General features: G+C 32.6%; 2 protein-coding genes across 4 annotated transcripts; one reads left to right on the plus strand and one right to left on the minus strand.

Moving 5' to 3' along the window:
- Window positions 1–176: 176 nt before the first annotated feature.
- On the plus strand, window positions 177–19,839 carry LOC113517923 (probable protein phosphatase 2C T23F11.1). Of its 3 annotated transcripts, none has more exons than XM_052893773.1 (8): window positions 177–357; window positions 1,861–2,051; window positions 2,361–2,458; window positions 4,634–4,786; window positions 5,378–5,558; window positions 6,815–6,906; window positions 8,800–8,973; window positions 15,367–19,839. In XM_052893773.1, the coding sequence occupies exons 2-8, from the start codon at window positions 1,865–1,867 to the stop codon at window positions 15,463–15,465; spliced, it is 984 nt and encodes a 327-aa protein (XP_052749733.1). In that variant the 5' UTR covers window positions 177–357; window positions 1,861–1,864; the 3' UTR covers window positions 15,466–19,839. The 3 variants fall into 3 exon arrangements, with proteins under 3 accessions (XP_052749733.1, XP_052749734.1, XP_052749732.1); XM_052893774.1 differs by lacking the exon at window positions 177–357 and adding an exon at window positions 507–874; XM_052893772.1 differs by lacking the exons at window positions 177–357; window positions 15,367–19,839 and adding an exon at window positions 11,532–13,457.
- Window positions 19,840–19,944: 105 nt separating this feature from the next.
- Window positions 19,945–21,142, minus strand: LOC128200418 (uncharacterized). The gene is made up of 3 exons (XM_052893806.1): window positions 20,644–21,142; window positions 20,300–20,523; window positions 19,945–19,959 (listed from the first exon to the last, which is right to left on the minus strand). Exons 1-3 carry the CDS (start codon window positions 21,140–21,142, stop codon window positions 19,945–19,947), a joined length of 738 nt encoding a protein of 245 aa, XP_052749766.1.
- Window positions 21,143–27,713: the final 6,571 nt, after the last annotated feature.

Below are 27,713 nucleotides of genomic sequence, written 5' to 3' on the forward strand. Positions count from 1 at the left end.
TCGATGTACGCGGGCAAAACCGTGGGAAACAGCTAATTAAAATAAATTTTCAATTTTGCCTATTTTAGAAACTTTTTGTACATTTTAATTAATATAAAGGTAACACCTAAAATAGTACTAAACGTTGGCAATCCCTTTTCAATGTCAGTTTGACATTGACAGTGGACGCCATAGTTTGACGTTTAGTTATTATTTACGCACTTTGAATGAAAAATAATTCAGTCGGAAAATAGAACAAGTTCTAACATTTTGTCACTGTTGCAGTAAAATTGTGTGGAACATTACATTTAAAACGTTTATATCAACGGGACTTTGAGTTTTAAATTGATTTTAAGTGTTTGTGTGCAATTGTTACAGGTATGTGCAAAGAACGCATTGTATTTAGTTATAATTTAAAAAATCGTGTAAATCAACAGATGATTTTATTTGGCAACGGGATTAACTCGATTTAGAAGTCATATGAAAATATAATCTTATCCAGTTATATTCAGATAAGCTTGTAAACTGAATTGTTTCACTTCGTGTATGACTCAGTTGTTAGTCATTGAAATTAAGATATAAGTACAGTCCTTGTGAGTTATGTGATAATATTTATATTTATACTATTACAACTTGACCTACAGACTCATTTTTTTCTATAATAGGCATATAATAATAAAATAATAATAGAAACACTGGATTATTATTGGGCTATATTCAGATAATAAAAGAAAATATATTTATTCAGATAAAAGTAATTCCTTACACTTAAAGGTTGTCTAGTAGTGATTGCTTAGTAATAAGGCCTCCTCTTGTACTGTAGTATATGTAATCCATCCACAAATCATGTAATATTGGTGTATTAAAGTGTTAAATAAATAAACAAATATCTGTTGTAAGTAAATAGTGATTTACACAATTTACTATTGTATTCAGAATTTGTTAATATTTACATTATATTCCATGTTAAGGTATAAATTTTATTGAGTAGTATATAGATTTTATTTAATATAATTAATGGCAATAGATTATTAAGAAAAAATTAATATTTTGAATTCATATAGTAACATAGAGGTACTGTGTTTAATATGGATAATGTACAATAAACTACCGTAGTAGTATACAGAAATAAATAATTGAGTGTTAAGTGTATGTATGTAGTTCTGGGTCTTGATTATTATTAATTTATGTTGTTGGATTGATAATGTTCTAAGGAAATAATACAACTATGAAGTTGAAGAAGTATCAAATTTGTCAGTAATAATAATTTTTAGCTAGTAGGCTGTAAATATATTATTGCTATTGTGTTGAATAGATTTCCCAAACAGCTTATGGTTTCACTAATTTTCCAGGATCCAAGGGACATTAAGGTCAAGGGATGGGGAGCAGCATCTGCCAATCTGTCTAGCTATTACTGGCAAAACTCACCTTATGGGGAAGGTCTATGTTCAGCAGTGGATAGTTAATGGCTTGGGAGTTTATTATGGAAGAAGATAATATAGTAACCCTGCCTGTGGTTTATACTAATGGTGCACCAGTCAGTATGATAGATAAAAAGTCAACCTGACTTCACCAGCCTAGAGTCAGCTCATTGTAATAATTTCACCAGAAAGTAGCAACTATGGTTTACAGGTGAACCATATGGAAGTTGACCTAATATGATATAATCTTTAGGGGAAAGGGATTGTTAGTAATGAAACTAAACAGGCCCATTGCTAGCAATATACCTGATCAGGCCAACTTTTACACAGTTTTCTTTGGAAACCTTGTGTATAACTCTTGTTACAGTGTGCTAAAATGATCTGCATTTATTTCCTTCATTTATCATCTCTTAGGTGGGATTATCATTCCATATTCATGCCATTTTTTATGATTTTGCAGAGTGATGGGGCAAACCCTCTCTGAACCGGTGACAGATAAGCAGTCATCAACATGTCAGGATGCCAGATTCCTTGTTGGTTCATCATGTATGCAAGGCTGGAGAGTGTCTATGGATGACTCCCATACACACATATTGTCTCTGCCTGATGATCCTGGTACTGCTTTCTTTGCTGTTTACGATGGTCATGGTGGTTAGTATGTTTGTTTATTATTAATAGTTGTTTAAATTTGACATTTGAAAAAGGTTATTTTTTATATTTTTTTGTAAATGAATGTAACATTTTTTTATAAATGAATGCATAAGGGGTGGGTACATTCTGAGCTGTCCATGGTGCTGTTCATGTCTAATGGTGACAAATAACATTCTCTATCAGGTTGGACATGAAAAAGAAAGATACTAGAAAAAGTTTTACATATTAGGTTCATTGTGCTCTATAGACATTCATTATTGAATTAATTATTGGGTTTTAATAATGTAATTAAAAATATATATATTTTAGGTGCAAATATAGCTGAGTATGCTGGGAAGCATTTGCACAAGTTCATAACAGTGAGGCCTGAGTACCATCTCGGGAATATTGAAGAAGCACTCAAACAGGTAATATTTAATAATATTTGTACCATTACATACATAAATTAATAACCAAAATTATACACATGCAAAATTAATAATGGCATAATTTTGGGAACCACAAGTGAGATTGCCGTGTGTACCGCGGCATAGAATAGGCGGCTCCTACTTTCCCGTGGGTATCGTAAGGGAGAGCGAGGGATGGGCAGCAGCGTTCCTATTAAAATATCTCTAAAAAGCCTAACTGCGGTTGCCAACCTGCCTGCCAAGCGTGGCAACTGCTGGCAAAACTCTCTTTATTTGGAAAGCTTATGTCCAGAATTCAGTAAAATTTTAACAACCATATTTTTTTTATACAACTTAGAATGGCAAACAAGCTGACGGCCCACCTGATGTAAAGTGGTAACTGTCGCCTATAGACATGAGCAGTACCATGGACATAACAGAGTATACTGTTTCGCCCATGATACCATCCCCATGCGTTGCCATTCCTGAGGACTCAGGAATGGCAACGCATGGGGAATTCCTCTGTACCCAGTAAATTCACGCCATATCCCACCCTTCAAACCGAAACACAGCCATGCAAATACAACGAATGGGACAGAGGTGCCCAAGCAATCGACTTATGTATAAAGTCTCCCTCTGGTAAGTTAACCATATACCATATTAGATTATAATAAACACTATTTTAGAATATAAAACTATTAAAACATTTTTATATTTTTAAACAGTACGTATTATGTAATATTAACATCAAATTTATATTTCGTTCGACCCCTAAAATTTCCGAAAGTATTTCGTGGTAGGCCCTCTGGTGGAAATGTCGAGATAATTATTATAGTTTTTTTAAGTGATCGCGTTATTTTATTTCCTTATGAGACATAAAGTATAAAAAAAAATTGATATCTGAGTCTGTTTTATACCCGTTTTCTTTTAAACCAGGATTTTGATATAAATTTTACTTATCATTTAGATATTTTCTACGGAAGGTTTGTACACTCTAATTTGCATTTGTCTGAAGTCGCGGCAAGTTGCTAGTCACGTATAAAATGTGTAAATTGCTATTAACAACATTGTATGACGTAATGTGTAGTGAATTCCTTGCGACCTTGCGAGAGAATTCAGAATTGCATGTTGCATACAATTCGCTATGTAATTAGATATATATAATTAACACGAGTAAAAAAATATCCTTCAGAGTTTAGAGGTCGACTTTTATCAGACTGTAAAAGAAAGATCGCTTATGTTGTTTTAATGAATAAGTTTATTTATAGATATTTATTAATGGTTGCATAATAAAATTTGTATAAAAAACAAGCTAAATGCCGTATGATATCTATGCATTTTTTATGGATGATAATGGAATGGTAACTCCGCTTTGCGCTGACGGTATACATTGGTAATTAATTGAAGAACCCCATGCTGTAATCTTTATATATATATATATATATATATATATATATATATATATATATATATATATATATATATATATATATATATATATATATATATATATGTCACGGTGTTTGTTACCAAACTCCTCCGAAACGGCTTTACCGATTTTCATGAAATTTTGTTTGTGTGCATATTCGGTAGGTCTGAGAATCGGCCAACATCTATTTTTATACCCCTCAATGATAAGGGTAACCCACCCCTAAAAAACTATTTTCTAGAAATAATGTATATGGCAAACCAACGTTTTCGGGGTCAGCTAATATATATATATATATATATATATATATATATATATATATATATATATATATATATATATATATATATATATAATTAACATATTTATTTTATATTAGCAGTTCCCCGCGACTTCGTCCGCGTTTCCGTTGTTTTTCGTAAAATAAGTAGCCTATGTCCTTCCTCACGGTTCAGAGGTTTTGATGTAACAGACACATTTCCCTTCACTGCTCTGCTACTATTGATCGTAGCGTGATGAAAAGTATACTCCTATAACTTGCCCAGGAGTATGAAGAATAACTGTACCAAGTTTCGTTTAAATCCGTCGAGTAATTTTTGTCTCTATAACGAACATACAGACAGACAGACAAAAATTTTACTGATTGCATTTTTGGCATCAGTATCGATCACTTATCACCCTCTGATAGTTATTTTGAAAATATATTTCATGTACAAAATTGACCTCTCTACAGATTTATTATAAGTATAGATGAATTTTTCTTTCAGGGTTTCCTCGACCTTGACCAGGCGATGCTGGAGGAGGACATGCTTCAGGAGAAGGTGGCTGGCAGCACGGCCGTCGTGGTGCTCATAAAAGAGAACACCTTGTACTGTGCCAATGTTGGTGACTCCAGGGCCATTGCGAGCGTGAGGGGTGAGGTTAGTGACAGTTTATAATTTATTTATTTATATCTATAGCTATCATTATTTTACGGATACTAACCTAAATAGTGTAATTATGATAATTATGTTCTACATACACATATGTACTACATACATGTACACACGTACATACATGTAGTTCGACTTTTGAAAAAAGTAATACCGGAGTTTCTTTTCCGTTATTCTCAATTGATTTTGAATTACGAACTGGACGGTAGATTCATAAAAAATGACTATTCAAACATGCTTATAATTCGGTTTACTTGAATTTTTTTTCTTCAAATATAGAAGGCACTACATTTGCAAATGTTTGAAATATTACGGACTTTCGTTGACCTTCGTGGAAAGTAACTGTATGTATTGATATACATACATACTAAAATTACATATATAAACGAATAAATATATATGAATAACAAATATACTTACACATATATGATATATACTATATTATACACGAATTTGGGAATAATATAAAGTACTTACTGCTCGGATAAAGATAAAAAGTGAGCGTGAACGCTTTTTTTGAAAGACGGAAAATTATCGACGTTCTAGCAAAATAAATTAATTTCATTTCATTGATAACAGGTGGAGGTGCTGTCATACGATCACAAGCCTAACAACGAGGAGGAGCTGCGCAGGATCACAGCGGGCGGCGGCTGGGTGCAGCTGAACCGCGTCAACGGCAACCTGGCACTGTCGCGTGCGCTCGGCGACTACGTGTTCAAACGGAACTATAGGCTCTCGCCGCAGGAGCAGATTGTTACTGGTGAGACACTTGTTGGTACTACCAGGCATGCTATCACTACTACTAGTGTGTTTGGCGCCCTCTAATGGCAGATTTTCTGTTATCTTTGGTGAATGACAGTAGTTAGGGGACGTGGTCATTGAGGGGCAATGCCCTGCCTTAAAAGGCCCAAAGTCCTGTCTTAAAATGAAAGGCTCTAAGAAAATTAGATAGATTTGCTTTTTTAAAGTTACTTAATTATGGCTTCTGCCCTACCATAAAGTTCATTTGCCCAACCTTAAACTTGGATCTAGTTACGACCCTGCTTCGGTGTATTAAAACTTATTTTCCAGGCTAGGCCTGGCCAAGAAAATTAGACAGATTCGCTTTTTCAAAGTTACTTAATTATGGCTTCTCCTCTGCCAAAAAGTTCTTTTGTCCTACCTGAAACTTGGGTCTAGCTACGGCCCTGTTTTAGTGTATTTAAAGTTATTTTCCAGGCTAGGCTTGGTTTCTTAAAAAGGTGTTTTTCGTGAATCTCCACTCCTGATCCTGAAAGGACATTCTTCTGACTTGACAATTCTGAAGTGGGTACAGCCCACCCGGGCTCTCTTTAAATGCTTGCTGATATATAATAACCGTATTTATAATCCTTACTAATGTTATAAATGTGAAAGTGAGTTTATTTGTTACTTCCTAGCACCTTAACATCTTAACCATTCACTATGAAATTAGGTATACACATATTATTTGAGATGGAGAAGGATATGGACTTTATTCCCATCAATAAATGTTATTTCGGCCCCGTAGACAAAGTCGTGAGTAATAGCTAGTATGCTATTATAATTTATACACATATATCTTTCATTCGGTCACTGCATTAGTTACATATATTGTATTCATGTTTTTTTATCTTTATTTATTTAGGGACTTCTGTCCTTTTAGGCACGTCACTCCCATCATACCATACCCAATGAAAAGATACCATCAAATCAAAAAATAATATGAATGAAAGGAATGTCGTGGAACAATTATATGATTTGCATAGTTGTGTGAGGGAGAGAGAAAGAGAAAAAAAACGTAATAATTTATGGTCAGATGTAGGCCTCTTTGCAGGTAGGTCTACATTAAAACATACATCCAATTATATCATACACCAGCTTCGCGTCGTCAGACGAGGGATCTGCTAGAATGGCACGAAACATTCCTATATTATTTTTAATCCTATATTTTTTTAATCTGTAACTTATAAATTACTTCTTTCCTCTCGTCTTAATGTTTATTCATATCTATTGCAGCATACCCGGACGTGCAAGTGCGACACTTAAATGATGATTGGGAATTCATTGTGATCGCATGCGACGGTATATGGGAGGTGATGACCAATGAGGTGAGGAGAAATATTCCTATTTTTTTTTATTAAGAGACCTTTACAACTAACAATTTCGGAGATAGCTATATTAAATACATTATCTGGACTTGACGCGATGAGAAATTTTTACACGACGTCGCTATCAACGTCGAAACGTCGACGTTGATAGCCACTTCCTGGTCACGACAAGATCGTGTATTTAAAATATGTGTAAACAACGCACAAAGATAACTTAGCTGCCAGTAGCTTCTTGGTAGTTCATGTTTATACGCGATGGTGACTACATTTCATTAGATGGGTTTAGTTCTCAGCTGGAAAGGGTGAGAAATGTGAGAATTTATTCAAATCAATTTAAATTCAAATAAATGGCACCATCATTGTGCTGTGTTTTCCTATTCACCTCTTACATCATTCTGGGAATAAAGAATGGCGATACATGATACTCCAATAATTAGTCAACTAGTATTTTTGACGACTTCTGTAGCGCAGTGGTGGTCATGTCACTTCGTGGTAATCGAACCTGGGACAGGTTTCATTTCCAGCCGGCTCAATGTAGGAAATCACTAGGGTTCGTTGCCTTGTTTCTCATTACATAGGACAAGGATGTCTGTAGATGATGGATCCATTAACGTGAAGGCATTCTAGCTTAAGGTGTTGATGGAATGATGAATATGATAATGAATGAGAATGATAATAGTAATCCATCCTGCGCTATTGGTATAAACTGTCGGGCACCAGTGAAGGATGATAGGTGATTTTTTTTATCATTTTTTTTTATACGACTTAGAATGGCAAACAAGCTGACGGTCCACCTGATGGAATGTGATAACCGTCGCCTATAGACATGAGCAGTACCATGGACATAACAGAGTATACTGTTTCGCCCATGATACCCCCCATGCGTTGCCATTCCTGAGGACTCAGGTGTTATTCCCCTGTACCCAGTAAATTCACGCCATATCCCACCCTTTAAACCGAAACACAGCCATGCAAACACAACTGGTCCACGGTTGAAACAAGAATATTATTCGATTGTATTCTGGTACGCACCTCTTTACATTTCTGTCGTTCATGTATGTGTATATGTTTAATTTAGTACAAGTAGTTGCACGCAACCATTTTGCGTATTTTGTTTTATAGTAACAGGTGGCTAACGTCGTTGGTGACACAAAAATTATTGATATTTAGATACATATGTATATATATATGTATATGTATATGTATATGTATATGTATATGTATATGTATATGTATATGTATATGTATATGTATATGTATATGTATATGTATATGTATATGTATATGTATATGTATATGTATATGTATATGTATATGTATATGTATATGTATATGTATATGTATATGTATATGTATATGTATATATTGTTATTGTGTCTACTGTTTGACCTAAATAAAGAGAAAAAAGAGAAATTGAAAGCAGATCAGTTGGGCCAGACGAATTCAACAATGATTAACAATGTTGGTTTTCAGGGGGCGCCACGGCAGGTCGACCTGTTAGGGTATATTGCTAGCAATGGGGTTGTTATTCCCCTTATTAACAATCTATTTACCCCATTTTAACTTGAAGACCAGAGTATTGGTGGGGATCGTGTGACGCTTATTTTAATAATATTTTGTGTAAGGGGGAGAAGGGATTGTTAGTAATGGGAATTAGTAGTATATACCCTGTCAGGTCGATCTCCTCGTGGTTCTCCTCCCCCTGGAAACCATCGTGATTGATTTATTGTTAGATATATCACGGTGGGCTAACTGACCTGCTTCATCCTCACTTATCATCTCCCACTGGTGCCTCGCTAGTGTATACCGATAGCGCAGGCGGGGTTACAATTCCATTGTCACCTATCATTCCATGTCATTGAAAAAAAAAATATATTTTGTGTATCGTTGCAGGAGGTGATAGTGTTCTGCCGGGCGCGGCTGCTGAGCGGCTGGGAGCCGGTGGCGGTGTGCGAGGAGTTGATGCGGCAGTGCCTCGCGCCCAACTGCGCCACCGGCGGCCTCGGCTGCGACAACATGACCGTGCTGCTCATCTGTCTCACGCCGTTCCCGCGGTGCGAAGCGCCGGTAAGTATACATTTACTTGTATCGAGGATATAAATTGATGGGTTGCGGTGTTTAACGTGATGGGGTGTCAGTGAATGAAGATAGGTGAGGATTAAGGCAGTTGGCCCATCGTGACAATTTCATTGGGTATCAACCACGTTGTGGTTTTCAGGGGGACCGATCAGGAGATCGACCTGAGTGTACTATAGCATATACTGTCGTATGTCCCGGCATAGAATAGGGCATCTCTTTCTTTCTCGCAGGTGTCATAAGAGGCGACTAAGGGAGTCCGTCTTTAAACATCTCTAAAAGTCTAACTGCGGTTGCTAACCCGCCTGCCAAGCGTGGCAACTACTGGTAAAACTCCCCTTATGGGGAAGACTTATGTCCAGCAGTCCAAGCCGCTGCCTATCCCTCGATCATTAAGTTCCCTTAGTCGCCACTTACGACACCTACGAGAAAGGAAGGGTCTGTACTGTGCCGGGACTTATTTTTAACAATCTTCTTCAACTGGGTCTCGTGCCTGTTAGTACATATTTAAAAAAGATTCAATACGTATATATTTAGTGATGGGCCGGTACGTATATATTTCGCGACATCACAGAACATTTAATGACGCGACTACCAGAGGGAGACTTTGTACAAAAGTCGATTGCTTGGGTACCTCTGTCCCATTCGTGTTTCAACCGTGAAGCAGTTGTGTTTGCATGGCTGTGTTTCGGTTTGAAGAGTGGGATATGGCGTGAATTTACTGGGTACAGAGGAATAACAGCTGAGTTCTCAGGGATGACAACGCATGGGGGGGGGGGGGTATCATGGGCGAAACAAACTCTGGTATGTCCATGGTACTGCTCGTCTATAGGCAACGGTTACCACTTTCCATCAGGTGGGCCGTCAGCTTGTTTGCCATTCTAAGTTGTATAAAAGAAATATTAGTCAGTCATATTTAGCGATGCGTCACTAACCATTTTGTAACGAATAGGTTAAATATAACGTACTCTGTAAATTGACGACAAGTTCCCTTCAATTAGTTCGACTCAGTGTCAATGAATGAACACTCCCTTTGGGATTATAATAATGAGGATAGTTCGAAGTTTGATTTAGGTTTTTTTTGATGGGTGAAAATGGTATGGTAACCCTGCCTGCGGTAACGGGATACGCTGGCGGAGCACCAGTAAAGGGTGATAGATGTGAATGAAAACAGGCCAGTTAGCCCATCATGATGAGCCCATCATGATGAATTCATCAGGAATTAACCATGATAGTTTCTAGGGAGAATCGCGAGGAGGTCGACCTGGTTGGGTATATTGCTAGCAATACGATTCTCAGTCTCCATTACTAATTTAGGTTATATGACTTTAGAAACTTCAACTTTATTACGTTATTAAAAATATTACCGATATTTTTTTTATATTTTATTGATTTGTCTGTTGGTTTGATTGCATGTTATTTATATTTATCACCTATGTTAACATGGCACGTTACTCCAAATTTTAATTTCGATGTGTGTGTCTATATATATGTGCAAACAGTTGGGTTTGTGTGGAAACGTCTCGTCCTCAGTAGCGTTCCGGCCAGAGAGTTAAATATATCTGATATATTTTTAATTCTTTAGTTTTTGGTGGGGCGTGCCATGTTATCGTAGACAATGTTTTATGGTAATTTGTTACTTTATGCATGTTTAAGTGTTATATATAATTGCTTATGTACTAAAATGCATGGTTATACATGTAATAAAAACTCACCAAAAATATATTTTGCAATATCTATGGTTTAAAATTTATTGGCTTCCTGTAATTGTTAAACACTGATGGCTATCCATGTCATAGTTGTAAACGGGTATTCTTTGTGAGGATTAGTCTATCGAAGCTTATAATTGATTGTTTAATAATTTTCTTATTAAAGTTATTGTTACCGTGGCCGTATCAGTCACTAGTACTCTGACCTAATTTTTGGCTGTGAGACTAGTCCAAGATTATAATCATCAATTTTTTTGGTTTTAAATTTTCTCTTCCTCTCTCTTGTTCTCTTCCACTCTTTATCTCTGTCTCTCTCTTTAGTTCTCTCTCTTTCGCTATCTTTAGCTCTCTCTCTCTCTCTTTCTTTCTCTCTCTCTTTCTATCTCTCTCTCTTCTCTCTCTCTCTCTTCTCACTCTCTCTCTCTCTCTCTTCTCTCTCTCTCTTCTCTATCTCTCTCTTTCTCTCTCTCTCTCTCTCTCTCTCTTCTCTCTCTCTCTCTCTCTTTCTCTCTCTCTCTCTTTTCTCTCTCTCTCTATCTCTCTCTCTCTCTATCTCTCTCTCTCTCTCTCTCTCTCTCTCTCTCTCTCTCTCTCTCTCTCTCTCTCTCTCTCTCTCTCTCTCTCTCTTCTCTAACATTCGACGATTAGAGTAACAAACACACGAATATCTTTACAAACTTTTAATTTTGTGAAGTTATTTGGATGATTATTATCGTATGATTGATAGATACTATTGCATGAATGTAAAGGACTTTATATTTATAATAATACTAGGATTCAATTAAGTATTGTATTATTTGTTTCGTATCTACAAGTGTTAACTCACTACTTTGCTTGCAGTCTCCGTACAAATGCTTCGATACAGCTCGCTCCAACAAGTATTGGGCATTCTCGCCGACGCGACGGTTCTCCTAATTTTAAAAATCAACCCTATCGTACGCACAAGCTTTAATATCGAACTTCCAGTGTGTCTCCAACTGTGATTATGTACCCAAAGGTATAGAACTTGGACGTTTTTTTTTTCATTACCCGTTTAAAATTATCATACCGTATTTGAAAAAGGAAAACCTCGCATATTGTTCCTAATTATATATTTTGTTGCGGTCTTTCGAATTAAGAATTTAACAGGAAAGAAAGAGAGTACATATTTTAACGGGCTAAATAGATATACGTTGGACGTTGAGTTAGGCCTCAAATGCAAAGTCTAATACGTATCTGAGATGTTTCTAAAACTGTTCCTAGTATGTTTTATTTAAATGGATTTGTTTACTTTTAGTAATGATCTAATTCTTATTTGTTATAGTAAATTTTTTGCCTATATCTATACTTACTATAATATTATAATGGGGAGATATGTTCAACCGATTTTCAAATTTTTTCACCTATTGAAAGCTACATTATACGCGAGTAGCATAGGCTATATATATATATCTAATATATAAAATTCTCGTGTCACGGTGTTTGGTACCAAACTCCTCCGAAACGGCTTTACCGATATTTATGAAATTTTGTGTGCATATTGGGTAGGTCTGAGAATCGGCCAACATCTATTTTTCATACCCCTCAATGATAAGGGTGACCCACCCCAAAATATATTTATTTTTTTGACAATTTTTTTATATTTTTATTTTATTATAATTTAGCATTGAAAAATACATACAACTTTAAATTTTCATCGTTTTACGATCAACCCCTGTATTTTAATCGCGATTTTTATATTTCGCAACAAGTGGTAATATATATATGGTATATATATATAAAATTAAACACTAATAAAATTACAATACTGTAACAAAAATATAAAATATATTGCTCATTAAAAGCTAATATAAAATACTAATTTCTCTATCTAACTACTGTACGAAGCCAGAGCCGATAGTTAGTTTATGATAATTATATCAATTTATGACATGTCTTTTTTTTGTTTTATAAATTTAATAAAAGTTATAGAATTTTTTATAATAATACTTATTATTATAAAAAATTCTTAATCATAAATAATTGTTTATGTAAGGATGCCATTGGAATTACATTTTAGGTGTAGTGAAACGGCCAAGTTCTATTAGTCTGTGATTGCGTAGTATATTATAATCGTATTGGTTTAACGAATTTAATGTTATATTTCATATCGACAAGTTAAAAGACTGATGAGTGCCATGCACGGTTGTTTGTTCTGGTAATTTTGTTGATTCGTTTTTTTTTTAATTGCACTTGAAAAAATTAAAAAGTTATTATTACTATAACTATTAATATATTATATTTAACAATTTGCTTGACTGTAAATTTATGTGTATAATATCTTTATAAAGTATATATATATATATATATATATATATATATATATATATGGGTCTGGATTCCTGAGATATAGATCTCTGATCTAGTTTAGAGTCCAATCTCCCACAACTTTTACAGAGCATTGCATTTATGCATTTATTGTTGTATTTTTTCATGTGGCTGTCTTTTTCTGTAAAATTTGTGGAGACAATGATATATATATATATATATATATATATATATATATATATATATATATATATATGTATATGTATATTGTGAACTACAATTTCCAGCCATCGAGTGCTATTATTCTACTGGCTGTAATGTTAAATAATTATATTAATAATAACTTTAACATGAGTCTATACAGTAATTTAATTTGTTTAACAAACATTTTCTGTTACTTTTATTTATGGCATAATGTAGACTAAACCACCTCTAAAGAGGACTAGGTTAATAAAAAAAAAGTTAAAAATATAGAACAAATTGAATGCGAAAAAACAATATGAAGGTTGCAATACTTTTTCTTTTGTCTATTAATTTTGATTGCCTGCTTTTACTAATAATTTTACCTTCTTAATCAATATTAATTATAATATTAATAAATTAAAATGTGATAAGGATTTTCTGTTAAGCGTTCGGCCTATATGAACAAATTGATGATATACATTTTCTATTAAACTAAATTATATGTTGCATAAACTATGCAATGTAGTATATACGATTGAAAATGTATTAAACATTTACATAATAATAATCATAGGGTTGCCAACAATGTATAGTATAGTTATATAAAAAATATTTCAAATATAAAATAAAAATATGGACAAATTTGTAAATTAGTTCTTGATTATATTTTTTTCTTTTTTCCCTTGACATTTGCATAAACTGGGGTATAATTAAAGCAAATATATATAATTAAATGGGCTACATTATAATACATCATAAAGTTCATTTTTATTTATATAAAAATTGTATTGTTTTCTCAAATTTAGTCGTCCATATGTATTTTATTTCTTTTTTAATTTGCTTGTTATATTAAAAATATATGCATGTTTTTATTGTGAATGTAATATAATTATAATATATAAAAATTATAAATAACTACTGTGCATTGTCTTGCATGTCTGATATGTATATTCTTGTTTAATTTGCATGAAAATTTGATGTAAATGTTGTTTGAATATGGTTTATGTTACTATTACAAGCTTGCTTTGATTGTACATTGACAATGTTTGATAAAAAATTTAGTTATATATTCATCGTTACGTGCAGGTAGGTACACTTTTTAAAATGCATTATGTACATTGTTAAATTATATATGTGATTGTCTAACAAGATTGTCAGATAGGTATATTTTCTTTAAAATTTCATTTATATTATTATTTATTATTAAAATTAAACCTCTAATATGTATTTATAATGAATGGAATATTTCACAATGATGGTGTCTTATTTTCCATTATCCATTTAATGAAATCACATAGTTTTTGATACTATATTCTCACTTTTTGTCCACATGAGTTATATCATAATAAATGTAAAAAAAGTGTGATTTATACAGAGATACATTTTGAAATATTCGTCTAAAAAATTATATGCATTTTATTCTGGTTGTTTTGAATGATTTTGTCACTGCATTGCTTTTGTTTTGTGAAGCCACTCCTGTTTGCTTGCAATAAAATATTAAGAAAGTGTTTTGTTTTTATTTAATATATAATTATTGGAATCATTTATTTATTTAATGTAATCTGTTTGTATATTCACTTTTAATATATATATCAGGTTATAACAAAAATGTACACAAATGGATTTATTCCTTAAGGGGATTTTTCCAGTTTTCCTTGAAAATCCAAAAGGAGAAGGTATCTATAGGGGTTGTACATAAAGCATGACATACGTATTGCAAAAATAACATGATAAATTATTTATTTAAACTTTACTGACCAATAAAGTGTGGTACAAAAGGCGGACTTAATGCTACAGGCATTCTCTACCAGCAACTTTTAGGATGTGCTGAGATACTCGATATATATGGAGTATATATATATATATATATATATATATATATATATATATATATATATATATATATATATTTGCAGTTGCAACGTCACAATTCGGTACGCTAAAGTAAGAACGCTGTTGAGGCTCAATTTCTATTATGTTCATAATAGACTTATTTATAAAAAATATTTATTTTTTATAATTTATTTATTATCCCCTTATTCATAAAAACTAAAATAAAATGTTACAAATCTATTTTAACTATTACATTGTTTTGTCCTTGTCTTTTAAATTGAGAAGTTTGTGCAAAAAAAAAAAGATTAGACGTTTTTATGAATAAGAGGGTCAGTATTACGTATTTACGTTATATGTATTTTTAATTTCACAGGAGTCCCCAATACCGGTGGAGCATGTTATAGACAGTAAGTTTATGACAAAAATGGATGACTTGTTGTATGTGGAAGATGAAGAAGAGGACCTTAAATAAAGACTTACCCATTTATTTAATAATACAATCTGTACAAATTAGGATACATCACGAAATTGTAGATAATATATGTGGGCGTTACGAATCACGGAAACCCAACTGTGAAATTTATAAAATCATATAATTTAAGTAAGTTCTTGACAGATGGCCGCTATATTTATTAGATACTGTTATGACAGTCTAAAGAACTTTAACCAGTCGTCCAACAAACACGTCTATTAAAGCAACGTTCCGAATTGTCACGTAATTGTTTGGGACATGTCAAGGAGTTGGACTACTGGTTCTTCTCTATACTGTGCTTTTGCAATGTAGTTTAAGCCGGTAATTTATTCTATAATCACGGTAAATATCTTGATTATAAAATGAGTAGATTTCATTATAATCGCTTATATATATTTAGAGGCTTATTTCATTATATATCATCACGCGAGCATATTTTTATAATATATTATTAATATGGATATTGGTATATCCAAATATATACATTTTATGAGATTAATAATTGTCACAAAGAGGGCATTTATTCTAATTAAAGGCGTCAATAGATGGCGCGTATTCACTTTTATGCCATTCTTCCGATTGGCGTAAAAATTGGTATACTTAAATATTTGAGCACGGAGAATAATCTACGCTGTTAATTTTTTTTTGTAAATCACCACTAGATGGCGTTTCGTCACATCAACTTATATAGATCATCACTTTTTATATATATAAATAAATATACATAGACGACGAAACACAAAAAGAAATATACAAAGACAATGTCTACTAGGTTTTACTAGTCATATATGGGAACATATCTATCATTTTATGTAACTAGTGATGTATTTTTAATATCGATAAAAGAAATTTACAATATCTTGTACATAGAGCTTAGGATTAATCTAGTGTGATCGTTATTTGTTTCTAGGATATACAACAATATATGATCATATATGTAGGATAGTGTAATAAGCCTTTAAATATTGATGAACGAATTGAAGTTACAATTCCTCGCAATTCTTCTGTTTCTAGTATTTCTATTACTTTATTACCAAGTATTTAATCGAAATTTCGAGTCATTATTGTTTATTATAGTATAATTTAATATTTTATTCTAAAATAAAACAGAACTAATTCTTTTTACATTTACGCATTTAATTCAATAGAAATTTAAAGAGATATCAACATAATTTATTATAATAGTAAAAAAAAAATTTTAAACACTTTACTCTGCGTTTGAACATCCTTAGACGCACTGATATTTATGAAGGTAGTTTAAAATTGACAGAATGATAGCATTCCTTCTATTGTGTAACTAAAAACATATTCGGTCAGGACAGTAGAGAGATGTGGGTTTGAAACCTACCGGATCGAGTTATCCGTAAGGTAAATTTTGCAAAATGATGTAACCCATTATTAAATAATTTATTAAATTAAAACGTCGGCGTCATAGCCGTAGCTGGGGTAGGGGCATTCAGGGCAATGCCCTACGTTAAAATGAAAGACCTCAAGAAAATTAGACAGATTCGTTTTTTTCGAAATCACTTAATTATGGCTTCTGCTATACCCTAACTTTTTTTTCCTACCTTAAATATGGGTCTGACTACGGCCCTGGTCGGCATAGATGGAGAATTTCCCTGCGACTTCGAGCGTGTATAAACGGAATTTGTATATAAAATTTCATGACGATTGGTTGCTTCGTTTAGGCGCCAAGAGGTAACAAAGAAAAAATTTTTTTTTATACAAATTGGAATGGCAAACAAGCTGACGGCCCACCTGATGGAAAGCAGGAACCGTCGCCTATAGACATGAGCAGTACCATGGACATAACAGAGTATACTGTTTCGCCCATGATACCCCCCATACGTCGCCATTCCTGAGAACTCAAGTGTTATTCCTCCGTTCCCAGTAAATTCACGCCATATTCCACCCTTCAAACCGAAACAGCCATGCAAACACAACTGCTTCACGGTTGAAACACGAATGGGACGGAGGTGCCCAAGCAATCGACTTTTGTACAAAGTCTCTCTCTGGTAGTAACTAACTTTCACATTTATAATATTAGTAATGATTAAGATATTTTTACAGTCGATATTATTTAAAATGTAATTTTCAGTTATTAATTACGAGATTTTTTGCTTTGGGCACAACAGTGCTATAAATAAGGCAAACGACTTGTACAAGTATATAGTATATACAATGAAATTTGCACAGTGAATATTTTTGTATGAGCAAAATTTTTATTGTTGCCTAATTTATCGCGTGTTATTTAAATTTTACACTAGTTATTTTTTGATATTTAGTAGCGGACTAAACCTGTCAGAAGGTCGGGGCGGCAAAGTTGAAATGAGGCCCCAAGTTTAAGAAGTAGAATTTAAATTAGATTTATTTAAATAAATATATATAGAATATGGATACGGATGAGGATAAACAGGCGTTTATAGGCCTCCCTCCAATACTAGAGGGCCGGGATGGGCCGCCCCTTCCGCCTCCCGGTTAGTCCATCATTACTGATACCAATCTTTATTATTTGTTATATTTAAAAGTGCTAATTCATGATGATTTAATCAAATACTTGAATTAAACTAATTAGGTACATTTTATTATTGATATTAGTTGTAGTAATTAAAACTTATTGTGATTTGTTCGTGTCATAATAGCTAAAAACGGTTATGGAGTAATTGCTAAAATTGTATACTTATCTAAAGCTTTTAATTAATATTTTTTTGTTATTCTTAATTTTTATTACTTATACTAAATAGATTGTATACTTAACCCCGTATTCATAAAAACGCAAAATGTCTCAGACATAGTCATTGGCTATTGGACTTGTGGTGAGATAATACTCACCAATGTTTATTATATATGTCAATTTTTATAATATAATTGAGTTTTAAAAACAAGCAGACAAAGTAACATTTTATGATATATATTTATATCATGACGCGTGGTCACGAGACTCACTCGCAAGATGCGCGCGCATACCGCGCACGGATCAGCGAGGAGAGAGAGTGTTTTGTTAACTTGGACAATTTAAAAATTTATTTGTTTTATTGTAAAATAATTTGTTTTTTTTTTTTTTATTTATTGATTAAATTTATTTACAAGATGAACCCTACTATTAATCCTACAGACTGTTTTGTATTTTTGAAAGAAAGTGACAAAAAACTGAGGTTTAATTTTTATGAATAAGGGGTTAAGACTATCTATCACAAAAGGAAAAGCTATAAATATGTAATTCTTAATTATAAATGTACTGAGTATTATTATTGTGAGATCACATTCTATGTATTTATTATTATTTATAAATACGAAAAATCTTCAATGGTAGGCCCATTGCAAATATCAGTAGGTTTTATAATTTTCTATCAATCTAAAAATTTTGTTTGAAGGAAATAGCGGAATACTTTTATCAGCCAAAATGTCTTACGGAACGTGTGACGTTTATATAAATAATTTCAAAATTAGAATCCATATAAACGTCATATGTCATAAATAAGAAACACTCTTGCGATTTTTTTTTTTTATGAATAAGGAACAATGTAAGTGAGACAGTTCTAATTTCCGAACATCACATCTATATTTGTTGTAATTATCTATGTTTATTTTTTGTTCGTTATTCATATAAATTACATCTTTGTAAGATTTAAACTGATTCTTCATATAAGTTAATATGACAAATGTTTTATTATGTAATTATACTGTAGATTTTATATGTAGAGTAATTTCTTCAAAGAATAATTAAAACATTACTTAAAATCACATAAGACCGGATTTACTAAAATTATTATATTACTTATATTTAAAAATTATATTACTACTTATTAAAACAGTGAGAAATAACTACAAATCCTGTCTTAAGCACTGTTCTTTATCTATGAAAGCAAGTCTGGTTTGAATATGGCCAGCATCATGAAAGATGTTGAACACTATAAAATTTTTAAAATTCCTATACTCCATTGTAGACATGACATTGTATGAATTAAAAATCTAGTCGAGCTACCTATTTACAAAAACGTTTATGGATTTTTGAAAACAACGTGTTCATCGAATTTTGATGCTGTCATGTAATAGGGTAAGTCTAGGGAAGACATGGACATCATCATCATCATTATCATATCAGTCGTTATCTATCCACTGCTGAATATAGGGCTCCCCCTATTGGGTGGTTTTGCCGATAGTTGTCACGCTTGGCAGGCGGATTGGCAATCGCAGTTAGTCTTTGGTGATGTATAAAGAAGGACTCTGCTGTTCATCTCTCCACCCTTAAGTTCTTTTAGTAACTTCTTACAACACTCATGGGAAAGGAAGAGTGGCCTATTTTATGCCGGGACCACACGGCAACCATAGACATACTCGTATTACATATTAAATAGTTCTACGAACACTGGCCATATAGGGGAGCACGGGGGAATTGGCGCCACTTAAGCTAAAACTTAAATAACTTTTTGTATAAATCACTTTTTATTTTAATTTTTTCTTTTAATTATAATGTAACTAATCAGGCTTATCCTGTTAATATAGAAATTAAAAAAAACCTACTTAAAATGAAAATAATTCTTACTTAAAAAAAAGTAACATTGGCTCCCATTGCCAAGAGTACGGGGTAATTAGAACCAGAAATAGGGGCAATAAGATCCATCGGGGTAATGGTAACCACATTAACAATATGTAACAAAATATTGTATAATTAAACATTTTCCTCATGTGTTTATAAACTAAACTTATTCTCATTCAAAATACAATTATATTATCTTTAGGAACATGCAAAATTATAGATAATTATATGTAATTAAAAACAATTATCGCCTCATACAAAAATCACAAACATAATTTTTGGCAGAATCACTACCTGAATATTGGGCATGTGTATATCATACATTGTGATTTTAATCATATTTTTTGATTTGAGATATAGGTCACATTCGCGATTGTATGCTTTTTTTAGAGGACCAAAAAATGTTATATCTAGAGGCTGCAAACGATGCGAGGAGTGTGGTGGTGTAGACAACATGTTGATGTAGTTAGCTTTGCAAAATTCATATGCTTCTAAAGTGGAGTGGCTGTTATTATTATCTAGAATAAGCAATATTTTGTTTTCCTTACTCGGTTTTACAAACATTTTGAAATGTTGCAACCATTTAAAAAATAGATTTTCATTTGTCCATCCATTTTTTGAACAATCGTAAATTACACCCGGAGGACCATCTTTCTCTAAAAGAGGAGAATGACGTTGTCTCGGATATATAAACATAGGAGGCACATAAACGCCAGAAGCACTCATTGCACAAACAACAGTGACTGTCTTTCCTCTCTCCCAAGAAGTGACAGTACCAACTCGTTTTTGACCTGTTTTTGCTAAAATTGTTCCTGGTTTCTGCACTGTAGACACTCCCGTCTCATCTACATTAAATATTTGGTGCGCTGCATCATTATTTTTTATCATTAGTTCCTCAAGATTTTTGGAAAATAATTCTACTTCTACTCTGTTAAATCCCTCAATTCTGTTAATACTAGTTGACTCAGGTTTGCGAACACTGATATTAGTATTTCTTTTCAAAAATCCTTTAAGCCAGTCTGGTCCCGCACATTTAAGTTCCTTATTAAAATTATGAGATATCTTCAACTGTTCAGCACACTCGTATGCTAATTTTCTAAATTTCATGGAGTCTAAGCCGTAAAAAAGATTCGACATGTGAATGAGATGATCAGCCAAAATTTGTTTTTGAGTTGGAGAAAATATTGGTTTCCTTCCGAGACGAGGATTGGTTTGTACTGCTCTGCGATACCTTTTTTGCAAAGTACTATATGGAATATTAAACCCTTGGGCAGCCTTATGCAGAGATATTCCATCTTCATTGACTCTCTTGATAGCACGGTATAGTAACCAGATTCCACTGATATTTATCCGTAATCCTATCTTGTTTTCAAGGCATCTGAAATAAAACTACAAGAAATGAAGTGGGTAATGAGAGCCATTCGACTCCCATTTCCCCAAATACTCATTTTTAGGTTTTCATATAATTGTCAAAATACAATTGCTTATTTACATAAATTAACTTTTTTATACGACACTCTAATGATAAATCTATAAGATAAAAGAAGCAATACTAATAATAAAATAAATTAAAAACTCACAATTTGTCCTTGAATGTTGTCAAAAATTAGATGAATAGCTTAAAAAACTGACGTGCTATTTATTTGTGTACTAAAAGTCAACTAAACGGTGACACAACGAGGCATATGCACCCCTCCTGCGTCCTTTTGTAATACGTTAAAACAAAACAGGGTCTAAATTGTCAAGAAGCATGTAAACTAGAGTAACTCCCATTACCCTGTGGCTCTGATTCCCCCGTGCTCCCCTACTCCTACAGCTAATGGTCGAGTTACGGAACGCAATTCTATTTTTAAAATTTGTTCTCATTCGTAGTTCGCGCCAAAAAGCTTAAAAAAAAAAACTATAATTGCTATATGCACATTTTTGTACAATTTGTATAAAGTTGATACTGCGAAACTGTGCAAGTTAATATTTAAATGTTTTGCCGGTAAGTCTATCTATCTAGGTATAAATAAAATATACATTGATCTTAAGATGCACTAAGTAAACTTTAGTTATTTTTAATAATTGGACGTGTTAATAAATGTGTAACACAAATATATTATAATGTCAATTAATTAGTCATGTAGGTATGTTTGGATAAAGGATTTATTTATTTTACTGTTGCCATAATGCAATTGTTTTAAATTTTTTTCTAACGTAAAAAGACTTTGGTTTTAAAAAACATTTTATTCTTTTTAAATATTTTTTTTTATTAATATTTTAGTTGACATATTTTTTTCGTAAGTATTTATAATTCGATTTTACAATCGGATTATTAAAAAGAGTCCAAGCTCTGGGACTATTTGTGAAAATTGTAATTGATTATTACTTTAGAACTTCTTACTATGTCTGCGTGAAATTAGTTTTCGGTGTATCCGACGAAAAAATATTACAGGGATAAAATACCAAATTTTAGAAATACAGAAATTGAACGTAGACGTGTTGGAAGTAGAACGTTAATACATAAACTATTTGGGGTCGACTTCCTTTCGGGTTTCTCGTTTTTTTTTTTTTATACTTTGATAGGCATTGGTCATAGTCATAAATTACTTTGACATCTCTAGCAAGTAGCCAATTATGTATGTTCTGAATTAATGCGATTTTTTTTATTTGAAAACATAATTTCCGTCCATATAATTTGCATAGTTTGGTCCAGTTGTGCATTTAAAATGTAGCCTGTGTAAAATATCAGAAAGTATTTATATGTGTATATATATATACATACCTAATTTGTAGGCATTCTAAGGGTAAGAGTTTCCTCCGATTATTTCAATTGCACATAAATCTACTGTCACAACCTGTCGACCGAAAACTGTACCGTGAACTATCTGACTGCGAACACAGTAATTTGTTGGTAAATCAATCGATTTTTGTGTCGAACTATTTTTTTTATATTTCCTACTTTAAGTGGTCGTGATTCCGGTATCCAATTTATGTATTAACTTACAATTTAAATACATTTGTATTAAAACGATTTACCAAATTACACGTCTTTACTGGTCGATGTTCGATCAACAACTGTCAACTGTTGGTCGTTCTAGCTTTTATTGACTAGTTTTGGCGGGTAAATAATTATTACGGAAATGTCAAATCACTATTTTGAAGATAAATAAAATCAGCAACGGTGGCATTTGACCAACAGTTACGAAAAGAAAGAAAATATGCTAAAACTACATAGAATACTTTAATTGTACTTTTCAAGAATTCTAAATATAAATTATCGTTAGTTCGAGGCGTTAGCGGTTGGCGTCATAATTTGTATGCCAATTTAAATTCCCTGATATTCCCCTAAACGCCGGTAACAAAACTGTTTAATTGTATTTCACACTTACTACAACCGTAACATTTCATAAAATTACGATTGTAATTCGTACTTCTTAAAACTATTGATATTTTGTTAATTCGATGATAACGAATAGACTCGTGTAGACAGAGAAATGTGAATTACCATTGATTCGTTTCGGATATGCCAAAGGCGTTGGACTACTGTATGTTCCTACACTATGAGTTTAACCGTTATTGCCATAATGATTAGGATGTAGTGAAATATGGTAGGTCGGATTGTTACTTTATTTATATAATTGAAAATCTATTTAAAAAATCATATGTTTCGCAGAAATTTAGAATTATGCATTTTTATCAGTCTTAAAAATACAACGGTATTAGTACAGGCACAAAAATGTAATAATTTATATGTTTATGATTGTAATAATTCGAAGCGAGCGGGTTTGAGAGTTCGCAAATATTCTTAATATTATGACTGTTAACTAGAACTTATTTTTCGTCGTCATAATTTCGCTCATCCATTGTCCATGCGAAAATAGGTCATTTCAATAGATTGTTAAAAGTGTTTTTAATTTAAACCAGTTTGCCTCAATTTATTCACCGTAATTATATATTTTTTTCAGCATTATATTTTTAATAATGTTTTTATTATATAATCAAATTAAGTATTAATCGTCATTAGTGGACGCAATATGTGTACAATGTGACGCTACACTATTGTGTAAATAACACACATACACACACACACACACACACACACACACACACACACACACACACACACACACACACACACACACACACACACACACACACACACACACACACACACACACACACACACACACACACACACACACACACACACACACACACACACACATATTCACTGTAGTTACTTACGTTGTATTTGTCTATAAATAGTGTATTGTTGTTTATTCGATTGATTGCCTACAATATAATATTTTGATATGCATTGTATATAACTTAGGTAAAAGACAGCAATATTGTATAGTGGATTAAAAACTACCCTTTTATAATCGGGGAAATAAGTACCTATATTATTCATAAATATAGATTTAGATAGCATGCATTTAAGTAAGCAAATAATTATTAGTGTAAAATAAATAAAATAAAAAATATTCTATAACTTATACCTTACTTACAGAATGTTTTTAAATCTATGTCTATGATATTGCTCTTCTCTGTAGGAGGTCATAGACTTTTTTCCCTGATTGTACGTAACAATATTTTGTACTATATTAGCTTCAAATATACCTAGGTAATGTATTTTATCAGAATTCATTGTAGGTAACCATTAATATTGTGAAGATATCTGGTAATGCACTAGTCATGTTGTAGTGTGGTATGTACAGTACTTTATGTTGACAAGTAGTGATGTAATAAAATTTTACATTTTTCATGTGTTTTTTTTATATATCCCGTTAAATAGGATGTTCCATATACTTAAAAAGTATGAAAGCAATTTTATATAACAATCACAAAGTAATAATTCCGTTATTTAATAGTCGCCGCTGACTTTATATTGGTGAAAATGAGAAATGAATCTATGCAACCATTAAGAAATTGAACACATATTGTGTTCTATTACCAACTCGTGAGGAGTCTTACAGTGATTATACAGTTTAATAAAAGTTACAAATTCAATAAACTGGTTGCATAGATTTCATACAAACGTGTTTTTCTAAAGTAACGTGGGTTTGCTCTTCTTATTATTTATTTCTGAATTCCTATAAATGGAAATGGAATACACGGTCTTTAGCCTCTTTGGTGCAAAGAAAAAAAAAAGTTTCACCGAATTCTAATTTGCGTAATAGAAAAATAATACGGTACTATTTTTTTCTTCTAATACGAGAGTTTGAATTTGGAATTAAAACTTTTTTATTTCTTTGCATAAAAGTTTCGTTTTGGCGCGGATTTCAGTAATAATTACTGAACTGCCTGCCAGTTGGGCGAATAGTACCTACCTCTACATGGAACAATTTATTGTTGTATTAAATTTGAATTTATTTCGTTTCTACTGAAAATGTCAGCAGTCTAAATGATTATAACAGCTTTTTTTATTGGGTGATAACGTTGGCGTGGCATCGGTGAGGATGCCTATTCTATGTCGGGACCACATGGCGAATTGAGGGTAAGTATAAGCTATATTAGTATGTACTAGTGACCCGCCCCGGCTTCGCACGGGTGCAATGCTGATACTGAATAGCGCCGCCGCAATCGCTACGCCCCCTGCATTTTAAATCTGTAATATTAAATATTCATTTAAATGACATGCTGTAAATGACCATTTTGATCTATATTAAATCAACAATGTATTTAAGGTATTTAATTGGATAAGGATTAATGCTGTATTGGTTAAAATCGCTCCGTAAAAAAGCCATTACTTCTCGTAAAAAGTATAGAATAAAAAATTGTTATTGTGGATCGTTCCTAAAAGAGAGACATATACCATCGCACACTTTTTTGTAGAACTTCTTAAAGTGTAAAATACTGTAGTACATTATTTTGATCTATCTTGTAGGGTTCAGCCAGCGTTTGCAATGTAAACGCAAAAATATGTTTAGGTACGACATCACATTAGAAACCACTAATATTATCAGTGTTTCTCTACTATATTATGCATGTATTATATATATAAACCATCCCCTTAAATCACTCTATCTATTAAAAAACTCTCATCAAAATCCGTTGCGTAGTTTTAAAGATCTAAGCATACATAGGGATAGACAGGCGGGAAGCGACTTTGTTTAATACTATGTAGTGAAGTAACATAGCGCCTCTGTCCATTAATAGAATAGCGTAAATCCGAAAACGTGATATATCACTTTTATCCATTGATGTTTTGATATCTTCAACTCGCGTCTAAATACCTTCAAAAGCATTTTACAATCAGCCATCAAATCTCTTTGACATGCCCATATTTTTATATATTTTTATTATTTGCATGTACTTCATTGTTATTTACGTTACAACTCCAATAGACACAAACAAACAAAGTTCAGGGTACAATAGGACTGATATACCTGAAGAAGGTAAAAGCCCTTAAAATATTAAAAAAAAAAAAAAAAAAAAAAAACAAACAAAGTAACTTTAACATTTGCAATATTTGATTGAATAATAATTTTACTTTTAAACAAATGAATGTTACTTTCATTGTAAAAAAAATGTATGGACCTGGATGAATACGAGTTTTTTTTTTTAAATAATAATAAAATTTATTGCCATTCTTCACAAATTATAATGTATATATATTAATTAATCAATATATTGTCCATTAATCGTATGCGCCTGGCAATATGTACAAACTCAGCTTTTGTTGGACTGATGTTTGTTCAGCGCTGATTTTCAGTTTGCACCTACACGGGGCACCGTTTCATTATCAAATATATATATTGATGTAGATATTACATAAAAAATAAAAGAAAACAATACAAAAACTAAAATAAACAAGTATAAAAACAATGAATAAAAGAAAAAAAAAACAGAACAAGAATCCAGTATACCAACAAATTAATGACAAGAAAAAAAAAAACCCTAAAAGTGATATACAATTTGCGAGTGCACTACATTCGATGACGTTGTTGTATCAGCCCTAAACTGTCCACTCCTGAACAAGGCCTCCCCAATAAGGGAGGTTTTGCCAATAGTTGCCACGCTTGACAGGTAAGTAGGCAACCGCAGCTTGGCTTTTGTTTATGTTTTAAGACGCTGCTTTTTATTTATACAACTTAGAATGGCAAACAAGCTGACGGCCCACCTGATGGAAAGTGGTAACCGTCGCCTATAGACATGAGCAGTACCATGGATGTAATAGAGTATACTGTTTCACCCATGATACCCCCATGCGTTGCCATTCCTGAAGACTGAGGTGTTATTCCTCTGTACCCTGTTAATTCACGCCATGTCTCACCCTTCAAACCGAAACATAGCCATGCAAATACAACTGCTTTACGGTTGAAACACAAATGGGATAGAGGTACCCAAGCAAACGACTTTTGTACAAAGTCTCCCTCTGGCTGCTGCTCATACCATCACCATAAACTCCCTTAGTTGCCTTTTACGATACCCACGGGAAAGGAAGGGTTGGCCTATTCTATGCCGGTACCTACACAACACGAGAGTCAACTTTATCCATTGCAATATGTATCATTAAAATCAGTTCAGAATTAAAGATATTGTATAACACATATACAAAAAGCATACAATCTAATTAACAATTTTGAAGTCGGTTGACAATAAATGGCAACGAGAATCAACAATTACACGTGTTTATACGAAAACTGCTTAGAAACAGCTCTCTTGTTTAGTGCCACCCCTGTCTAATTGGATAAAGTGGGTTTACAGTAGTTGGTATATA

Source organism: Galleria mellonella, unplaced genomic scaffold, assembly GCF_026898425.1.
Source record: "Galleria mellonella isolate WM207_F2 unplaced genomic scaffold, CSIRO_AGI_GalMel_v1 utg184, whole genome shotgun sequence".
Taxonomy (NCBI): Eukaryota; Metazoa; Arthropoda; class Insecta; order Lepidoptera; family Pyralidae; genus Galleria; species Galleria mellonella.

What these genes read in the sequence shown, in the direction of transcription:
- LOC113517923 (XM_052893773.1), top strand. Translation starts at nt 1,865, where the DNA reads ATGGGGCAAACCCTCTCTGAACCGGTGACAGATAAGCAGTCATCAACA. An exon ending in GGGAGGTGATGACCAATGAG is followed by an intron (nt 6,907 to 8,799) that starts GTGAGGAGAAAT and finishes GTATCGTTGCAG; the next exon opens with GAGGTGATAGTGTTCTGCCG. An exon ending in TCCCGCGGTGCGAAGCGCCG is followed by an intron (nt 8,974 to 15,366) that starts GTAAGTATACAT and finishes TTAATTTCACAG; the next exon opens with GAGTCCCCAATACCGGTGGA.
- LOC128200418 (XM_052893806.1), bottom strand. Translation starts at nt 21,142, where the DNA reads ATGTCGAATCTTTTTTACGGCTTAGACTCCATGAAATTTAGAAAATTA. An exon ending in AGAGAAAGATGGTCCTCCGG is followed by an intron (nt 20,524 to 20,643) that starts GTGTAATTTACG and finishes TGCTTATTCTAG; the next exon opens with ATAATAATAACAGCCACTCC.